The following is an 18,262-nucleotide window of genomic DNA, read 5'->3' on the forward strand; positions in this document are numbered from 1 at the left end:
GGTGTTGGATAACCTAGTTGGGATCTTAACTATTTGTTCAAGATTATAATGGGAATATCTTTCAATAAATTCTTCATAAAAGGACCTGTTTTTACAAGTTTGTTTAGGGGACTCTTTTGACCAGTCGATGTCGGGGAGGTTGAAGTCTCCAAGTAGCCATACTATGCTGCCCTTGGGTATTTTACTAAGGGATAACCAAAGTTGGGACAGGGAGTCGACGTCTAATTCTTGGGGTTTGTAGTAGGCTCCGACAAAGATATCTTTAAGGCCAGTGATGGTAATTTTGGCCCAGGTTATATTGCATGAAGTCTTGAGGTCTGGTTGTTCTTGGCTGATCAGTGAGTTAGATATAGCTATCATTACTCCTCCGCCTTGACCTTCACTCCTGTCATCCCTATATACCTTATAGTTAAGATTATCTGGAAATATTTCAGAGGAACTGATGTCTGGCTTAAGCCATGTTTCAGTAAGGCATATAACATCTGGTTTAGTTTGGTCAATGACTAGGTGTAATTCAGGGATTTTGTTTTTGACAGAGCGACAATTAATGTTAAGGACTGTGAGACGTTCAGATGTTTTTAGTTTAGGTTTGGGAGTAACCTTTTTCTTTTTAGGGATTGGGGTAGATGAGGCCTTTGGGGTTTCTGGGGGCTCATGGAGAAAAGAAGAGCTATTTAAGCTGAAACTTGCTTTACTGTGGTCGTGACTTAAAGGGGAATAATAAGAAGTGTCACTGAGAGTATCTAGGGATTCAGTCAGTGAACTTGAGTGGTTAAGAGAGCCGCACTGTTGACAGTACCAGCTGAACTTTGAGTCTGCGAGTTTATCGTAAGTATGACTGCCGATGCCTTCGCAGTCTGTGTGAAACCAAGTTTCGCAGTTGTCACACAGGATACCTTTTTGTGACCAGGACACATTTTGGGAACATATCCCGCACGGGTACTGGGTAGGACAGGAAGCGCCTGGTGGGCCTGGGTTTGGTTCAATGTCTGGGGTCTGACATGCCAGAAGACATAAAAGAAATAATAAGGAGGTCTTACTAGCACTGGGTTTCTCTTTGTGCTTTCTAGATGGAATTACTGTTTTGAGGACGTTGGCAACTGAGATACCAACAATACTGGATTTTGGAGGGAAATGGTCGCACAGTAAATTACTGATTTGCTGGGCAGGGAAAAATATAATGTGCAACTATAAAGATGAAAAGGCATAACAATGTCAGCCTTAGTTCCATCCTTGCTGGATTAGTATGATTCTATACCAACCAGCAACTCTTTGTCCGAATTGTGTAATTATCCGAAAATTGTATAGTTGCAGTACGAGTCAAAAACATCCAATAAGCTGGGAAGATAATAGGAATTATCTACACAGCTGGTTAACTAATGAGTATCTTACCACCACCAGTTATACAAATTAAGGATATTGTTGAAAAGTTTTAAGTCTTTACGAAAAAGATGTGAACTGTTCTCGACGCATGCGCACCTCATAGCATTGCAGTGATATAATACAGACAGGATTAGGATTGAAACACAGTGTTCACTCAACAGTTTCACTCTATAAACAGATAATTTCCCTTGTATAAAGAGGGCTTAGGGTAAGTCTCTACTACTTAGTTCTCTTTTAGTGGTTCTGCTTTACATGATATATAATAGTAGATAATACACAGATACATATTTATTGTAGTTTTGACACCCTATATGTAAAAGAAATAAATAAGTATTATCAGAATGGGGCTACTGACTGACTGACAGAAGTAGAAAACAGAGGAGGGTCAAATTTCACCAGCTGATAGTAGCTTTGGAAAAGTGTTGTCATATGTACTACAGTATAAAATACCTTAAGGCAGTAGGACTTGGTGTTATTTACCTCAGTCATATGAACCAAAAACAAGATAGCATGTAACAGTCTATAAAAGGTGTTTTGTATAATGCTTAGTTTTATGGTTTATACTTTATACCGTAGAGTTTGTTACATATATACTTTGAAATTTATTTTTCTATATAAATGGCGAATGTCGAGCTGTATGTCTAGCTGGCTAAACATTCCAGGTCGACATTGGTTTTTGCTATATAAAAATGAATGTCAAGCTGAATGTCTAGCTGGCTGAACATTCCAGGTCGATTTATTGGTTTTCAATGCTATATAAAAACGAATGTCGAGCTGAATGTCTAGCTGGCTGAACATTCCAGCCCGACATTGGTTTTTGCTGTATAAAAACGAATGTTGAGCTGTATGTCTAGCTGGCTGAACATTCCAGGTTGACATTGATTTTTGCTATATAAAAACGAATGTCGAGCTGAATGTCTAGTTGGCTGAACATTCCAGCCCGACATTGGTTTTTCATACATAAAAGGCGAATGTCAATTGTTTATGTCTTGCCGACTTCTTTCTGCAGTAAAATGTTTACATCGTTGATCGATTAAGTATTGCTGATGGAAGGACAGCTGACTTCAAATCAAATCAAATCAAAACTGGTGTAAGATATAATTATGTAATGCTCTTAATAACTTCGATAAAGCTTCACACTCCACTATATTTGAAATAACACTGGCAGATATGACTTTTTATGAATTATCTTAAAGTTACCTAAATATCTTTTACAAGATGCAATGTTTGCATGAATGGCATAGCCACGATTGAAATATCGGACATGCTGTTCACAAGTGAAAGATATTTTAATCTTACATTTAAAACAAACCAGTTTTCTGTTTTTACCAATCTTTACCCATACCAGTGAATAATATATTTGATATTTTTCACTGTGAAAATACTAGATATATTCTACTCATATATTCAAATAATTCCCTGAAAGACATGTTATTAACTATTCATTTTCCTTTAGTTAGGGGTCATGGACAGCAACAACGAGGCACAGCATGGATTCATGTCGACCGATGATATACCATACCATTTCTTACGAATGGAAACGTATGCCCATTCGGTTGATATCTGGAGACGAATACGTACTCGTTTCATGATTTACGACTCAAGAAATATGGAAGATGAGTTTCTTAGACTGATAACATTTCTTCACTTCCCAGAACACACGGGACAAGACATTCGAGTACTAGCCATTGCAGGGTTTTATTACTATGGAGAAAGCGACATTGTTGTTTGTTATTGCTGTGGACTCTGGAAAGGAAATTGGACGAGAGCAGATGACCCCTTGACCATTCACACTAGGTTGTCAGCTGCTTGTTTGTTTATCTTAAACAACCGCCAGGTAAACCGACCATATTATGGGATTAACGAATATGGATTAAGAAACTTGGAACAAACAACCAGCTTGCTGCAACAAACCTCAGTTACCTTAGCATCCGGTCCATCTTTTGTCAGATCAGGAAGTGAAATCCAGGCTGGGATAATATCTGACATTCATCAAGTTAGAAGGGAATGGCACAATATTAGGGATATAGAGCGAATCGAGAGACATAGTGTATTACCCGTAGCTAACTTACAAATGAGAGATGTCGGTGTGTTCTATATGGGCGCCGAAATGAGATATGCTCATGGATTGGATACTGTCATGGAATCAAGAATTATAAGTATTGCAAACGAAAGGAGAAATATAACCTATAATGCTTCACATCTTGGAAGAGGAATTTATTTTCCTGAGTATGTAAACATCGCGCAATCACAGCCACACACAGTATCGAGCGAAAACGGTTCTAATCATTTAGCAAGCCTGGAATCCACTGTTGAACAAGAATATGCAAATGAAGAGGATTTTGATGAAGAGGCTAATCGGTCCTTTAACAGCGTACAGGAACAAGAACATTCTACTTCCGATGATGAAACAGCGCCGAAACAAGTTATTAGAGCTCCAACACCTTTAAGAAACAATAACTTTACATGTAGACTGTGGCGAAGCATTTCGGATCCATTACAACATCAGTATTCCTGCCAAAGTCCTAGCCATATATATGCAGAAAACACAAACTGTCATGATAGATATCATCAATGCACAAATGAATCCACAAAGGCATGTAATATTGTGACCAGTGTATTTTCAGAAAGCAGTGACCAGGCATCTGAAGTGGACAAAGACATTGAACAATTGGATTTACCTGCTGATATTGTAAATTCTTATCAATTTAGGGCATGTGAATTGGAAGAAAGAGCTCTACCTTTAAGTGATCATGAAACCGCCATTGCCCCTTACGGCAATACCAGCTATGGTACACAAGATTCGGAAGAAACCCTTCTTAAGCGCAGTTATCTCGATGAAACTACTACAACAGATGTGACTGAGGCTGATTTAGCTAAACCTCGCTTGTTATCAACTGCAGATCTGGATCAAACAGACAGAGTCAATATGAATCAAAAGAAAAGTGATACAATTTGCGAAACACTACCAACAGACTTAATAGAGACCATTCCGATAACCCAAAATGGATGTGCCACAACTAGACAGTCAACATCTGAGCAGGCAGAGGCGGCAGCTGATGGAGTTGTAAAAACCATAGAATCAACCAATAATCGAAATACAACTTACAAAAGTTTTCAAAGCACCAAAACCAAAATAACACAAATTTCACAAACTGACCTGGAAAACCCAACAGGAATTAAAAGTCAGTCCGCTACAACTGTTGAACCATCAAAAATGTTAAATACATTTGCACAATGTGCAGGAAAGTTTTCAGAAAATGAAGAACTTGAACAAGTTGAAGAAGTAAATGAAGGTTCAGTGGTGATACCAGAGTTTTCTATTTCACGTGTCAGTGACGAAGCACAGGTGCATGATCGTTTACTTGAATCTTGTGAGAGTACAAAAGCTGACCGAGAGAGACAGCCAGGAGCTTTGTGTCGAAATGAAGGTATGGTTCTCATAGTATGTTTTTACCACTTGCTTTTTTAGCTCACCTGTCACATAGTGACAAGGTGAGCTTTTGTGATCACCCTTCGTCCGTCGTCAGTCCGTGCGTGCGTCCGTCCGTCAACTATTTCTTGTCTGCACGATAGTGGTTTCATTTATGAATTTATTTTAACCAAACTTGCACACAACTTGTATCACCATAAGATCTCGGTTCCTTTCTTGAACTGGCCAGGTCCCATTATGGCTTCCAGAGTTATGGCCCCTGAAAGGGCCAAAATTAGCCATTTTGAGCTTGTCTGCACAATAGCAGCTTTATTTATGATTTGACTTTTACCAAACTGGCACACAACTTGTATCACCATAAGATCTTGGTTCCTTTTTTGAACTGGCCAGATTCCATTATGGGTTCCAGAGTTATGGACCCTGAAAGGGCCAGAATTGGCTATTTTGACATTGTCTGCACAATAGCAGCTTCATTTATGATTTTATTTTAACCAAACTTGCAAACAACTTGTATCACTATTAGATCTTGGTTCCTTTCTTGAACTGGCGAGATTCCGTTATGGGTTCTAGAGTTATGGCCCCTGAAAGGGCCAGAATTAGCTATTTTGACCTTGTCTGCACAATAGCAGCTTCATTTATGATTTGAATTTAATTAAACTTGCACAAAACTTGTGTCGCCATAAGATCTCAGTTCCTTTGTTGAACCGCCCAGATCCCTTAATGGGTTGCAGAGTTATGGCCCCTGAAAGGGCCAGAATTAGCTATTTTGACCTTGTCTGCACAATAGCAGCTTCATTTATGATTTGATTTTAACCAAACTTGCACACAACTTGTATCACCACAAGATCTTGGTTCCTTTCTTGAACCGGCCAGATTCCATGATGGGTTCCAGAGTTATGGCCCCTTAAAGGTCCAAAATTGGCTATTTTGGCTTTTGCAGCCATATAGAGACTTCATTTATGGTTTTATTTGATACAAACTTCCAAAATATCTTCAACAACAATAAATCTTGGATTCCATGACAAATCAGATCCAATCGTAGGTTCCAGAGTTATTTTATGTCTGATTACCTCCCCTGATTGTAATCAAAATGGATTTATATCAGTAAGTCCTTATAGGACTTATTTGAAATTTCATTATTGTCATTACTTGGACTGAGCCAATCAGGGTAGGTAACTATGGACTGATTTTATGACAAATTATCTCCCTTTATTTCAAATTAAAATGGGTATATCTCCGTAACTAATGAAGATACTGACCTGAATTTTCATTTAGGTCTACAGATTTATTTAGCAGATACTTCTTTGGTTCACTTACAATAATTTTCTTTTTAATTACTTCCCTTTTACGTTACTATAAATAGCCTATTTTTAGTAACTTTTTTATTATTGGCCGTAGGGAAAAACCGAGACCACTTATCTGTGATACAACATGGATGGTACCTCCAATTTTTAGGTGTATTTTGACATATCTGTACCTTTTAAGATTTTTTTTTTCTTTTTGGTTAAATTTCTTCCCTTTGTTGTTCCTGTCCTTTGGACTTAGATATTTTTTCTGAGGACCTTGTCCTCAAGTGCAATGATAACAGGTGAGCGATATAGGGCCATCATGGCCCTCTTGTAGAGTTTACTCATAATAAAATTACTATATAGCTCTGCTACAGAAATAAAATAGTTTGCTATAGTTTGGGCGACTCATGTTTTGGAGCATAAGCAAATTTGAGAAGGGTATGTTTTGCAATATAAAACACTAGAAATCCAAGGTAGATAAATGCACATTTGAATGGAAGAAAATAAAGTTACAGTAACAGTTGTCAAGACATCAGTGGCATCTTTCATTTGATAACAAGACTGTGTATATTAATTAATCAATACTGACAAAGGTATGCAATATCATTATATTAATTTTGGAACTGAGAAAATAAGTTATAGACTAAACTTCATATACATATATTTCACTTCTGTATCAAATGGCAATATTGGAATAAATAACTGTTGACAATATATACTGTATATAACTACGTCTGCCCCCCCCCCACCTCAACTGGGGGAGACAAATTGTTTTTGCCCTGTCCGTCCGTATGTCACACTTCATTTCCGATCAATAACTGGAGAACCATTCGACCTAGAACCTTCAAACTTCATAGGGTGGCAGGGCTTATGGAGTAGATGGCCCCTATTGTTTTTGGGGTCACTCCATCAGAGGTCAAGGTCACAGGGGCCTTAACATGGAAAACCATTTCTGATCAATAACTTGAGAACCACTTGACCCAGAATGTTGAAACTTCATAGGATGATTGATCATGCGCAGAGTAGATAACCCCTATTGTTTCTGGGGTAACTCTATTAAAGGTCAAGGTCACAGGGGCCTGAACATAGAAATCCATTTCCAGTCAGTAACTTGAGAACCACTTAAGAACATGGTAATTCATTTCCGGTTAATTGCTTGAGAACTATTTGACCTAGAACCTTCAGACTGCATATCGCAGGCATAGCGCAAAACGGTTGTAACTTATATGAAATAAAGAAGGAGTTACAACCGTTTTGCGCTAAGCCCGCGTATTATGGTGATAGGACTTACAGAGTAGATGACCCCTAATGTTTTTGGGGTCACTCCATCAAAGGTCAAGGTCAAAGGGGGCTGAACATAGAAAACTCTTTCCAGTCAATAAGTTGAGAACCACTTGACCCAGAACGTTGAAACTTAAGAGGATGATTGGACATGCTGAGTAGATGATCCCTATTGATTTTGGGGTCACTCTGTTAAAGGTCAAGGTAGAAAACTTTCCAAACAATAACTTGAGAACCACTTGACACAGAATGTTGAAACTAATTAGGATGATTGGACATGCAGAGTACATGACCACTACTGATTTTGGGGTCAATCGATCAAAGGTCAAGGTCACAGGGGCTTGAACATGGAAAACCGTTTCCAATTCAATACTTCAGAACCACTAGGCCCAAACTGTTGAAACTTAGTGGGATGATTGGACATGCCAAGTAGATGATCCCTATTGCAACCATCAGTGTCTCTTACTTTGGCTCCTGTCCCCTCTTGACTTCTTGCCTATACGACTATGCACTGGGGGAGACATACGCTTTTCTACAAAAGCGTCTTCTAGTTAACTGAATTGAGTTCATGAATGAATCTTTGGCAATTAATTTCTATGATCTGCCAATATTTATCAGCGATTTTTATCACTCTCCATCCTCCGTAATTACGATCGTACACATTTTTTTTCAAAAGATATTCCCACTAGGCTTAGTTGGTGAATGGAAATTTCTTTAAATGTGCTCTTTTAAACTAGTTGGAACAATTCCGCTCAGCTGCACACAGAGACCATCAGATGTAAGAAAAGAAAACTTTTCAAATGACTGATAACCATTCTATCGAGGCTGTTGTTCCATTTAATAAGATTTGTCAAAAATGTGGCCAAAATTATTGGTCATCATCATCGTTGAAACATTGACTGTGATATTGTTTATTAATTTAGAACACGTCGGTGCTTTATTGGACAATGATGAAGGTAACAACAAATCAGGCAGAATAGAAAAACAGCCATCTGAAAATTTGCGTGTCGTATTAAGAGGTAATTGTTTAGTCTAAGTTAGCAATTCAACCTTAACGAAACTCAGGCATTGATGGTGTAATACAGTGTCTTTGTTGTACGTACCTGTGATGTATCTGTCTTTGATATTTCTTTCGACTTGTTTGACTTTGTTGATATATAACCTTTCTTAAAGATTACATACATGTATTTACCTCCAATTTATTCCAGAAAGATACTTTTCTAGATTCTGTTTTCCGAGTCCTACAATTTTAGATTCAGATAAAATTCTTCTGCGTCATTGAAAATGCTTGATACTTTGGAAATAAATCTTACAGACATTTTTCATATTTATAACAAATGTGTGATGCAGATGCCATTGAATCTTTTCACAGTTGTATTTATCAACCAAATTTGTCAGTGTCATATTGTCACTCAAATTATAGGGTAGCGCACACAGTTTTGAGAAATTAACAATGTTAGGATAGTTCTGCATGTATGATAAACCAGAAATGATGGGTAAGGTCATTTATCCGGAAAACGTAGAACAAAGCCAGGATTCAGCGTACAGATATGAATATCATTTTATGAATTAATGTCAGCCCGTGAGTAAATTTATAACAATGGCACTGTAACTATCTTTCTAAAGTAAATATGATATTAAAACATCTGACATGTTAAATATTTCAGAAATTAGCATGAAATGTGTGGTTCACTTTAATCATGGTCAGATATCTCAAAAAAAAAAAAAAGTATATACTGAAGATTTGAAAAATCAGAGTTTAATCAAATTCTACATTGTAGAAAAAATTTCGATTCAAACATGCAGAACTACCATAAAACAGAACCACTTTCAATCTTTTGTGCTATACTAAGAATTTGTTTGACTAAGCATTCTTTTTCTTTTTCATTAAAAAAATTTATAAGATGATAAGAAAATTCCCCTGTAAATGTGACAGTTAAAAAAACAACAGAAACAAAATTTTAATGCTTGCCATCTAATTTAGAATAGTTCATAATATCCTGAATCTAACTTGTAGGAATACCTAAAAGTTCCCACCATTTCTTTCAGCCAATGTTATCAGCGCTGTTCCTCGTTCTATACTTGTACATTCAGTAACATTCATGTATAATCATAGAAGAGAGATGTTCAAGTGTAATGTCAGTTACCACAGTTACCATACATAGCTGTATTTGATGTTTTGCTTCATAGATATTCATACATTTTTTAGCTCGACTTTTCGAAGAAAATGTAGAGCTATTGCACTCGCCCCGGCTTCGGCATCGGTTAAAGTTTTTGATAAAGTCAAATATCTCTGTTACTATCAAAGCTATTGACTTGAAACTTTAAATACTTATTTACTATCAAAGTCTACACCAGGAGAAGTAATCCCCATAACTCTGATTGAATTTTGACAGAATTATGCCCCTTTTTAACTTAGAATTTTTGGTTAAAGTTTTTGATAAAGTCAAATATCTCTGTTACTATCAAAGCTATTGACTTGAAACTTAAAATACTTATTTACTATCAAAGTCTACACCAGGAGAAACAATCCCCATAACACTGAATTGAATTTTGACAGAATTATGCCCCTTTTTAACTTAGAAATTTTGTTAAAATTTTTGATAAAGTCAAATATCTCTGTTACTATTAAAGCTTTTGACTTGAAACTCAAAACAGTAGAAACAATCCCCATAACACTGAATTGAATTTTGACAGAATTATGCCCCTTTTTAACTTAGAAATTTTGTTAAAATTTTTGATAAAGTCAAATATCTCTGTTACTATTAAAGCTTTTGACTTGAAACTCAAAATAGTTATTTACTATCAAAGTCTACACCGGGAGACACAATTCTCATAACTATAATTTTAATTTTAACAGAGTTATGCCCCTTTTTAACTTGGATTTTTTTTTTTTACTGGCAAAGCTCAAATTCAGAGTCAAGCACTGAGAAAAGTCGAGCGCGCTGTCTTACGGACAGCTCTTGTTACTATTTTACTTTATGTGAACCTGTAAAACAAATATAATTATATCGATGTAATCTTTATTTGCTGTAGAATAATGTATTATCTCGTTAAAACAAGAAATGAATAATTGTATTATTGTAGCAATTTTAGAGTAATATTATTGTCTGCTTAAACAGAACCTGAAAGCGACATTTGCATACGGCCAAAATTGAAAGCTAGACAAAGGCACTTGTCGGAGGGTGACAGTCCACATACCATTCCTTTAGGTAAATAAAATTATCAAATAATGAGAATAATTTTTATTATGCCCCTCTTCGGAGAAGGAGAGGTATATTGTTTTGCAGATGTTGATTGGTCTGTCTGTCAGTTGGTCTGTCGGTTAGACCAATCCGTTTCCGGATGATAACTCAAGAACGCTTGGGCCTAGGATCATGAAAGTTTATAGGGAGGTTGGTCATCACCAGCAGATGACCGCTATTGACTTTGAGATCTTTATTACCCTGAACAGTTAAACTGTTTCTGGATGATAAGTTAAGAACGCTTGGGCCTACCTAGGTCATGACCAGCAGATGACCCCTATTGATTTTGAGATCTGTATGTCAAAGATCAAGGTCACAGTGACCCTGAACAGTTAAATGGTTTCTGGATGATAACTCAAGAATGCTTTGGCCTAGGATCATGAAAGTTGATATGTAGGTTGATCATGACCAGCAGATGACCCTATTGATTTTGAGGTCAGTATGTCAAAGATCAAAGTCACAGTGACCCAGAACAGTTAAAAGGTTTACGGATGATAACTCAAGATTGCTTGGGCCTAGGATCGTGAAAATTGATAGGGAGGTTGGTCATCACCAGCAGATAACCCCTATTTATTTCGAGATAGTAGGTAAAAGGTCAAGGTCACAGTGACCAGGAAGGGTAAAACAGTTTCCAGGCGATAACTCAAGAACGCTTGGACCTAGGATCAGGAAAATTGATAGGGAGATTGTCATGCCCAGCAGATGACCCCTATTGATTTTGAGGTCATTTAATTCAAAATTCAAGGTTCATTTGCCAGGAACAGTTAAACGGTTTCTGGACGATAACTTGAGAACGCTTGGGCGAAGGGTCATGAAAGATGCTAGAGAGGTTCATCATGACCACCAGATGACCCCTATTGATCTTGTGGTCAATAGGTCAAAGGTCAAGGTTTCATTGACCCGGAACATTTAAACCATTTCCAGACAATTACTTGAGAACGCTTGGGCCTAGGATCATGAAACTTGATAGGGAGGTTGGTCACCCATTTAGATTTTGAGGTCAGTAGGCCAAAGGCACAAAATGAGATATATTATTTCTTAAGTAAACTAATAGCTCGTGAGTCAAATTTATCACAGTTTCTGTCTTCAGTATACCTCTTTATTATCCTTGTAAACGCCTTTTGCAGAGAAACAAAGAGGGTTGTGGTATTTGTTTGTTTACAGTAAGACTGAAATATTTTTCACTTTTTCTCTGGGTGAAAACTAGATGCAGTAATTTCATGAATGGCATAGTAACATGTAAAAATGTAAGATAAAGTGTTCATATGATAAATAGTTTCATGCCAGTGTAAAATATTTTTGATATTTTCATTGTGAAAATACCAGATATACCTAATATTCAAATTATTTACTAAAAATTTTTTTAAGAAATGACTATCATTTGGTTTCAAACTTTTAGGTTTGCTTTATTCATGTAGGTCCAAGACATAAGCTTCATCAGAACTATGCTACAGCTGAGTCAAGACGGCGATCATTCAGAAACAATTCAGCAAGTCCGTCAGAGCATTTGGCAGATGCTGGTTTTCACAACGCAGGTAGGCCTAATGGAAATTGTTAAACACTACAACTGCGTTATACCTGTAATATTTTGAAGTTGTACACCACTGTTTTTTTTCTAACAGCGATAACTTCACAACAAGAAAAAGGTAAAAGCTAAAATTTGGTTATTTGTACAAAAGCGATGTGATATAAATTTTCGCAATGATATATTTGGCATTGAAGTTGTAAATGTATGACAACAAAAGTTGTTGTCTATATTTTATAATGTCTCAACAGGTGTTTAATGTATCTTCAGTGTACACACAAGGATAGTAGAATTTACAATCTGTCTACCTTCCTGATTTTATTTGAGATGTTAGTGTGTCATACCTTCGGAGCTGTTTGGATTAATATAAAACGAAGTAATTTGTTAAATATTAGCCCCTTGGTGTCCACATTTTAGAGATGATCTGGATTGGAACTCCAATTTTAAGACGAAATAGTGAAATACATGTAATGCACCTGACTATTAGTCTGTTGGCCGATTCCTTATACCGCTTAATTGGCTGATTTGAACACCTGAGAGCCTCTGATGATGTTATATTGTGTCTATGAAGCCTTAACTCATTCAACCCTGTACACTATCTGCCAATTAACCCCTAAAGATTAGGCAAACATAATCAGTATATGCAATTGAAGAATGCACCAAGGTAAAAAATACTGTTTTCAAGTGCAATATAAGTAATGATTACCATTGCTAAATCAACCATTAATACATGTTAATAGAAAATAGAATAATTCTCAACATATATTTGAACAGCTTAGATATCAGAGAACATGAACATATCTCTTATGTAATGTATTTACAACTGCACGCCACTAAGGGCGTAAACTTGAATGTTCGTTCTGTTTAAAGTCATCAAAATGTTATCGCTCATGGAAAGTGGTTGTAGTGTGCAGCACATTTCAAAATATTTATCCTCCAATAAAATTTTTGAAGAGTGGAAAGAACGTTTATATTTCTATAAACAACAGTGATGCAGTAATATTAAGCGTGGCTCTTCCCACGAGACTGTACATGCGATTCATGGTTTTACAAGAAATCCCAATGTGTTTTTAGCTCACCTGTCACATAGTGACAGGGTGAGTTTTTGTGATCGCATTTTGTCCCTTGTCTGTCTGTCCGTCTGTCACAATTTCTTGTGAACACGATAGAGACCACATTTTGTAATCAAATTTAATCAAACTTGCACACAACTTGTATTGGCATAATATCTCGGTTCGTTTCGAAAACTGGCCAGATCCCATCATGGGTTCCAGAGTTATGACCCCTTAAAGGGCCAAAATTTGCTATTTTGGCTTGTGAACACAATAGATACCTTATTATTCAATGGATTTTAATCAAACTTGCACAAAACTTGTATTGGCATAATATCTCAGTTCCTATCGAAAACTGGCCAAATTCCATCATGGGTTCCAGAGTTATGGCCCCTTAAAGGGCCAAAATTTGCAATTTTTGGCTTTTGCAGCAGTATAGAGACTTCATTTATGGTTTGATTGATACAAACTTGCAAAATATCTTTAGCAACAATATATCTTGGATTCCATGATCCAATAATAGGTTCTGGAGTTACGGCCCCTGATTGACCCCTGAAAGAGCCAAAATTTGTTAAATTTTACCTTGTGAACATAATAGAAGTGACATTTTACATTTGATTTTAACTACACTTACACACAACTTAAGTCACAATAAGATCTGGGTTCCTTTTAAAAAACCGGCTACATTCCGTCATGGGTTCTAGAGTTACTGCCCCTGAATGGGGCAAAATTTTCTATTTTGGCCCTTTCAGCCATATAGAGATTTCATTTATGCTTTGATTTGAAACAAACTTGCACAGAATGTTTATCTTGATGATCTCTAGGCCATGTTAGACCAGGTCAAATCAAACGAAAATATTGTTAACACCCTAGATGCCACATTTATGACCATATCTTCATGAAACTTAGTCAGAATGTTTCTCTTGTTGATTCCTAGGCCAAGTTAGAAACTGAAACTGAGTCATGTGGAGTCAAAAACTAGATCACCCTGTCAAAAGCTTGTTAACACTCTTGAGGCCACATTTATGATCCTATCTTCATGAAACTTGGTCAACATGTTTATCTTGATGATTCCTAGGCCAAGTTTGAAACTGGGTCATGTGGGGTCAGAAACTAGGTCACCTGCTCAAATCAAAGAAAAAGCTTGTTAACACTTTTGAGGCTACATTTATGATCCTATCTTCATGAAACTTGGTCAGAATGTTTATCTTGATGATTCCAAGGCCAAGTTTAACAGGTGAGCGGTATAAGGTCATCATGACCCTTTTGTATACCTATGTAAACGCACAAAAGACATCATTTAATTCTTAAATATTATGGGGCTATATAAATTGCGCTGTAAACTATAAAGAATTGCCTCATGTGCTGTTAGAATTTAACTTCTCTAATATCATTTTAATTTAACTGATCATAAGTAAATATTATTCTGTACTAAAGAGTTTTAAGCTGGGAAAGTAAATCATTGTAGCAAAGTCAGGAGTAATTAATAAAATGTTTACGATGATCATTTGGAAGCATATGTCAACCAAACAAAGTTGGAGCAAGTCCGGTTGTGTCTGTTCATGAGGGGTAACAAAGTGTGCAAAATACAGAGATTTTTTTACAGCCGACACTAAGTTCTTAAAGACTGTTGTTGTGCTTATTATTGAAATATTTAAGGTCTTGCGAAATCATAAAACGCAACTAGGGAATAGTTGACTTGGTTTGATTGCCTCTGTTCATGAGGGGTGATAAAATATGCAGCGGGGGCATCCGTGGCCGAGTGGTTAAGGTTGCTGACTTCAAATCACTTGCTCCTTACCGATATGGGTTCGAGCCTCACTCAATGAATTCTTCGTGAGGAAGCCATCCGGCTGGCTTAAGGAAGGCCGATGGTTCTATCCAGGTGCCAACCAGTGATGAAATAATGCACAGAGGTATCTGGGAGTCTTCCTTCACCATCAAAGCTTGAGACTCGCTAATAATATGACCTATAATTGGGTTGGTGCGACATTAAACATAACATAAACAAAAAGAAGTGTACCACCCCTAGCTGAAGCGGAATTCTTTTAAACGGATACTTAAATGGTCAAATACTGTTATTGTGATAGTCAGTAAAAACTTTAATAAGATCATTTGTAAGCATAGAATGCAACAAAGCCAAAACATAGTAGAATCCAATTGATTGAGTCTATTTGTGAGAGTTAGTGGAATGTGCAATACCCTTTAAGAACCATAGCCACGGCTATTTCTGTTACACAGATAACTGTATGTACTTTCAATTTTCAGTCATAAAAATGTTGAAAAAATGTTTCACCAGAAATTTGATTAGTTAGCAAAACAACTAAACTTGACTTATTTTGACCCACTTATATGTCAGAGCTGGTTAATTGTTAAAAAGAAACAAACATTTCTTCATACACTTGTCATAACACAAACATCGAAGCTTAAAGGTCCATAACTGTTTTATGATATGATGTGTAAACATAAAATTATGGATTTTTTATTGCGAGTTTGACTCTTAATTTTGCGAAACCAATAGAGGCATACATGCATTTCTAATGAAATTAGGCTATTTAAAATGCACGGATGCAACAAATATATTACAATAGTTCTTATATACATTTCTGTCATTCCATAGGCTAACTATGTTTATCAATTTATATTTATGCTTATCTCTATCTCGATTTGGCAACCATGATAAGTAATCAGATTTTGAAAATCGCTGAATGAATATTTTACATGAATTAAGCACTTGGTGGATAAACATAAGTCTAAATGATCAGATGTTAAAGTGATGAAAGACCAAAATCTGATTAACAGCCTTTAATACTGAAGGAAGACTAGACATTATCATGTTTTATTTTGTATAGTTATGGGCAATACTGACCAATCAGAATTCATCAATATATATTCATATATTCTGAAAGTTATATAAAAAAAATCATTAACTTTTCTTTAATTTTTACAGGAATGGATTGCATCAGATGCTTTTCCTGTGGAACAGGTATGCATTATAATTACCAAAGTATAAGTGAACTCTATCTTTGACATATATTTGTGTTAGTTAAAGATATCTTTAGGCATATTCTAAGTGTACTCCCACTGATTACAAATGCTTTTCCTGTGATACGTAAGAAAGTACTGATTGACGTAGGGGAAATACTGTGCACAGTATGGCAGCTTTTACTTGTTATCCCCCACCGATGAAATCAGGAGGTGGGTATTTAAAAATGGCGTTGTCCGTCAGTCTGTCCGTCAGCAGCCATTTCTCAGTAACTAGCAGGTAGAATTTCATGAAACTTGAAATAAACATGAACCAACATACTGCAATGATGCCCGTTAAGTTTTTTTTTGGATTGGTCAATTTCCCTTAGAGTTAATGCCCTTGATTTAATGAAAAATGTCCGTCTGCAGCCATTTCTCAGTAACTATCAGGTAGAATTTCATGAAACTTGAAATAAATATGAACCAACATACTGCAATGATGCCCATTAAGTTTTTTTTTTTGGATTGGTCAATTTCCCTTAGAGTTATTGCCCTTGATTTAATGAAAAATGTCTGTCTGCAGCCATTTCTCAGTAACTATCAGGTAGAATTTCATGAAACTTGAAACAAACATGCACCAACATACTGTGATGATGCCGATTAAGGTTTTTTTGGATTGGTCAATTTCCCTTAGGGTTATTGCCCTTGATTTAATGAAAAATTCACGTCTGCAGCCATTTCTCAGTAACAAGCTGGTAGAAGCTGGTAGAATTTCATGAAACTTGAAATAAATATGAACCAACATACTTTGATGATGTCTGTCATTTTTTTTTTTTTTCAATTGGTCAATTTTCCATAGAGTTATTGCCCTTTAATTGTTTAAAAATCTACAGATTTATACTTAACAAACCAACCAATTGGTAGAATTTCATTAAACTTCTTTCATTCTTTTCCATGAACATTTATTATAAACATGTGAAGTTTTGTACCCACACCTGGTCACCACCTTGCCTTGGTCACACACCCCACTACCCGCCCTTTTGGTTCGGGATACCAATTCATCGAATTTGCTTGTTTAACGCAATAGAATAGCGATGGTCACAACGACGTACTGGATATCAAATTTCTGTTAAAAAAGTAGTATACGAGATACATATCGTTCCAAGTTTATATTCATTTAACATTGATATTGAGACAAGTTTTACTACTTCATAATCATTTACGGCAACAATCACTGATGTGCCATTTACAGTTGAAAACTGTGTAGAACTGTGCTGTAGTTTTCAGTGACATAACCGGATTACTGAAGCTAGATGGATTCATGTCTTGAATTAAAAGTTTAGCACAAAATGGTTACTTTGCATAGTTATTACGGAGACCCTTTCGTATAAAATAATATGTAAGAGATTTTTACCTGACTTTGTGTAAACATGTGCAGAACAAGTACTTACAAACTCTTGATGCTAATTCTTTAGTTTATATTTCAATGTTACTGATAAGGTTTATATTTCGCAGAGTTTCAATACTCCCAGCTTGAAAATGATATATGGATTGAACATGCTAAAGCGTCTCCAAGATGTGAATACTTACTTCAACGTAAAGGTCAAGACTTTGTCAAGGCGGTCCTCAGGGTAAACACACTACTATTACTATTTCATTATGCTAAACATGACATATAAAAGTAGACTGATTATGAAATTCTTGGACAAGTGAAGCTAATTACAAAAAAAAATATACTTTCACTTAAACAGTTAATTACAGCTTTTTAGTTTTCATATAGTTATGAATTACGTATTTATGTTTAAATATTCAAATGTGGTGAAATGAATGTTACTCTAAACAGGATTCAGTAAAATTGGCGACTTGGCTTGGAGTGGGAGGTCATTAATGTAGAGCAGGAAGAGTAGGGGTCCGATGACTGATCCTTGGGGCACGCCTGATGTGACTGGTGCTGTATCAGATGATCATCCCTCTACTAAGACTTCCTGTGTACGGTTGGCCAGGAAACTGCGTATCCACTGCAGAAGAATGCCCCTAATGCCGTAGTACTCTAGCTTGCTGGCAAGTCGTTCATGGGGAAACTTACC

The 18,262-nt window shown here is 36.3% G+C and overlaps 1 protein-coding gene across 1 annotated transcript in view; it reads left to right on the top strand.

Annotated features, from left to right (window-relative positions):
• The first annotated feature begins 1,506 nt into the window (after positions 1–1,506).
• Positions 1,507–18,262, top strand: part of LOC123554353 (uncharacterized) — a 30,084-nt gene continuing 13,328 nt past the window's right edge. The window contains exons 1-7 of the mRNA XM_053547117.1: positions 1,507–1,591; positions 2,840–4,814; positions 8,310–8,405; positions 10,509–10,598; positions 12,050–12,166; positions 16,159–16,194; positions 17,691–17,806. Coding sequence (XP_053403092.1) covers positions 2,849–4,814; positions 8,310–8,405; positions 10,509–10,598; positions 12,050–12,166; positions 16,159–16,194; positions 17,691–17,806 — 2,421 coding nt within the window. The 5' untranslated portion in view covers positions 1,507–1,591; positions 2,840–2,848. The remainder of the gene's footprint in view (positions 1,592–2,839; positions 4,815–8,309; positions 8,406–10,508; positions 10,599–12,049; positions 12,167–16,158; positions 16,195–17,690; positions 17,807–18,262) is intronic.

This window comes from Mercenaria mercenaria, chromosome 7, assembly GCF_021730395.1.
Source record: "Mercenaria mercenaria strain notata chromosome 7, MADL_Memer_1, whole genome shotgun sequence".
Lineage (NCBI taxonomy): Eukaryota > Metazoa > Mollusca > Bivalvia > Venerida > Veneridae > Mercenaria > Mercenaria mercenaria.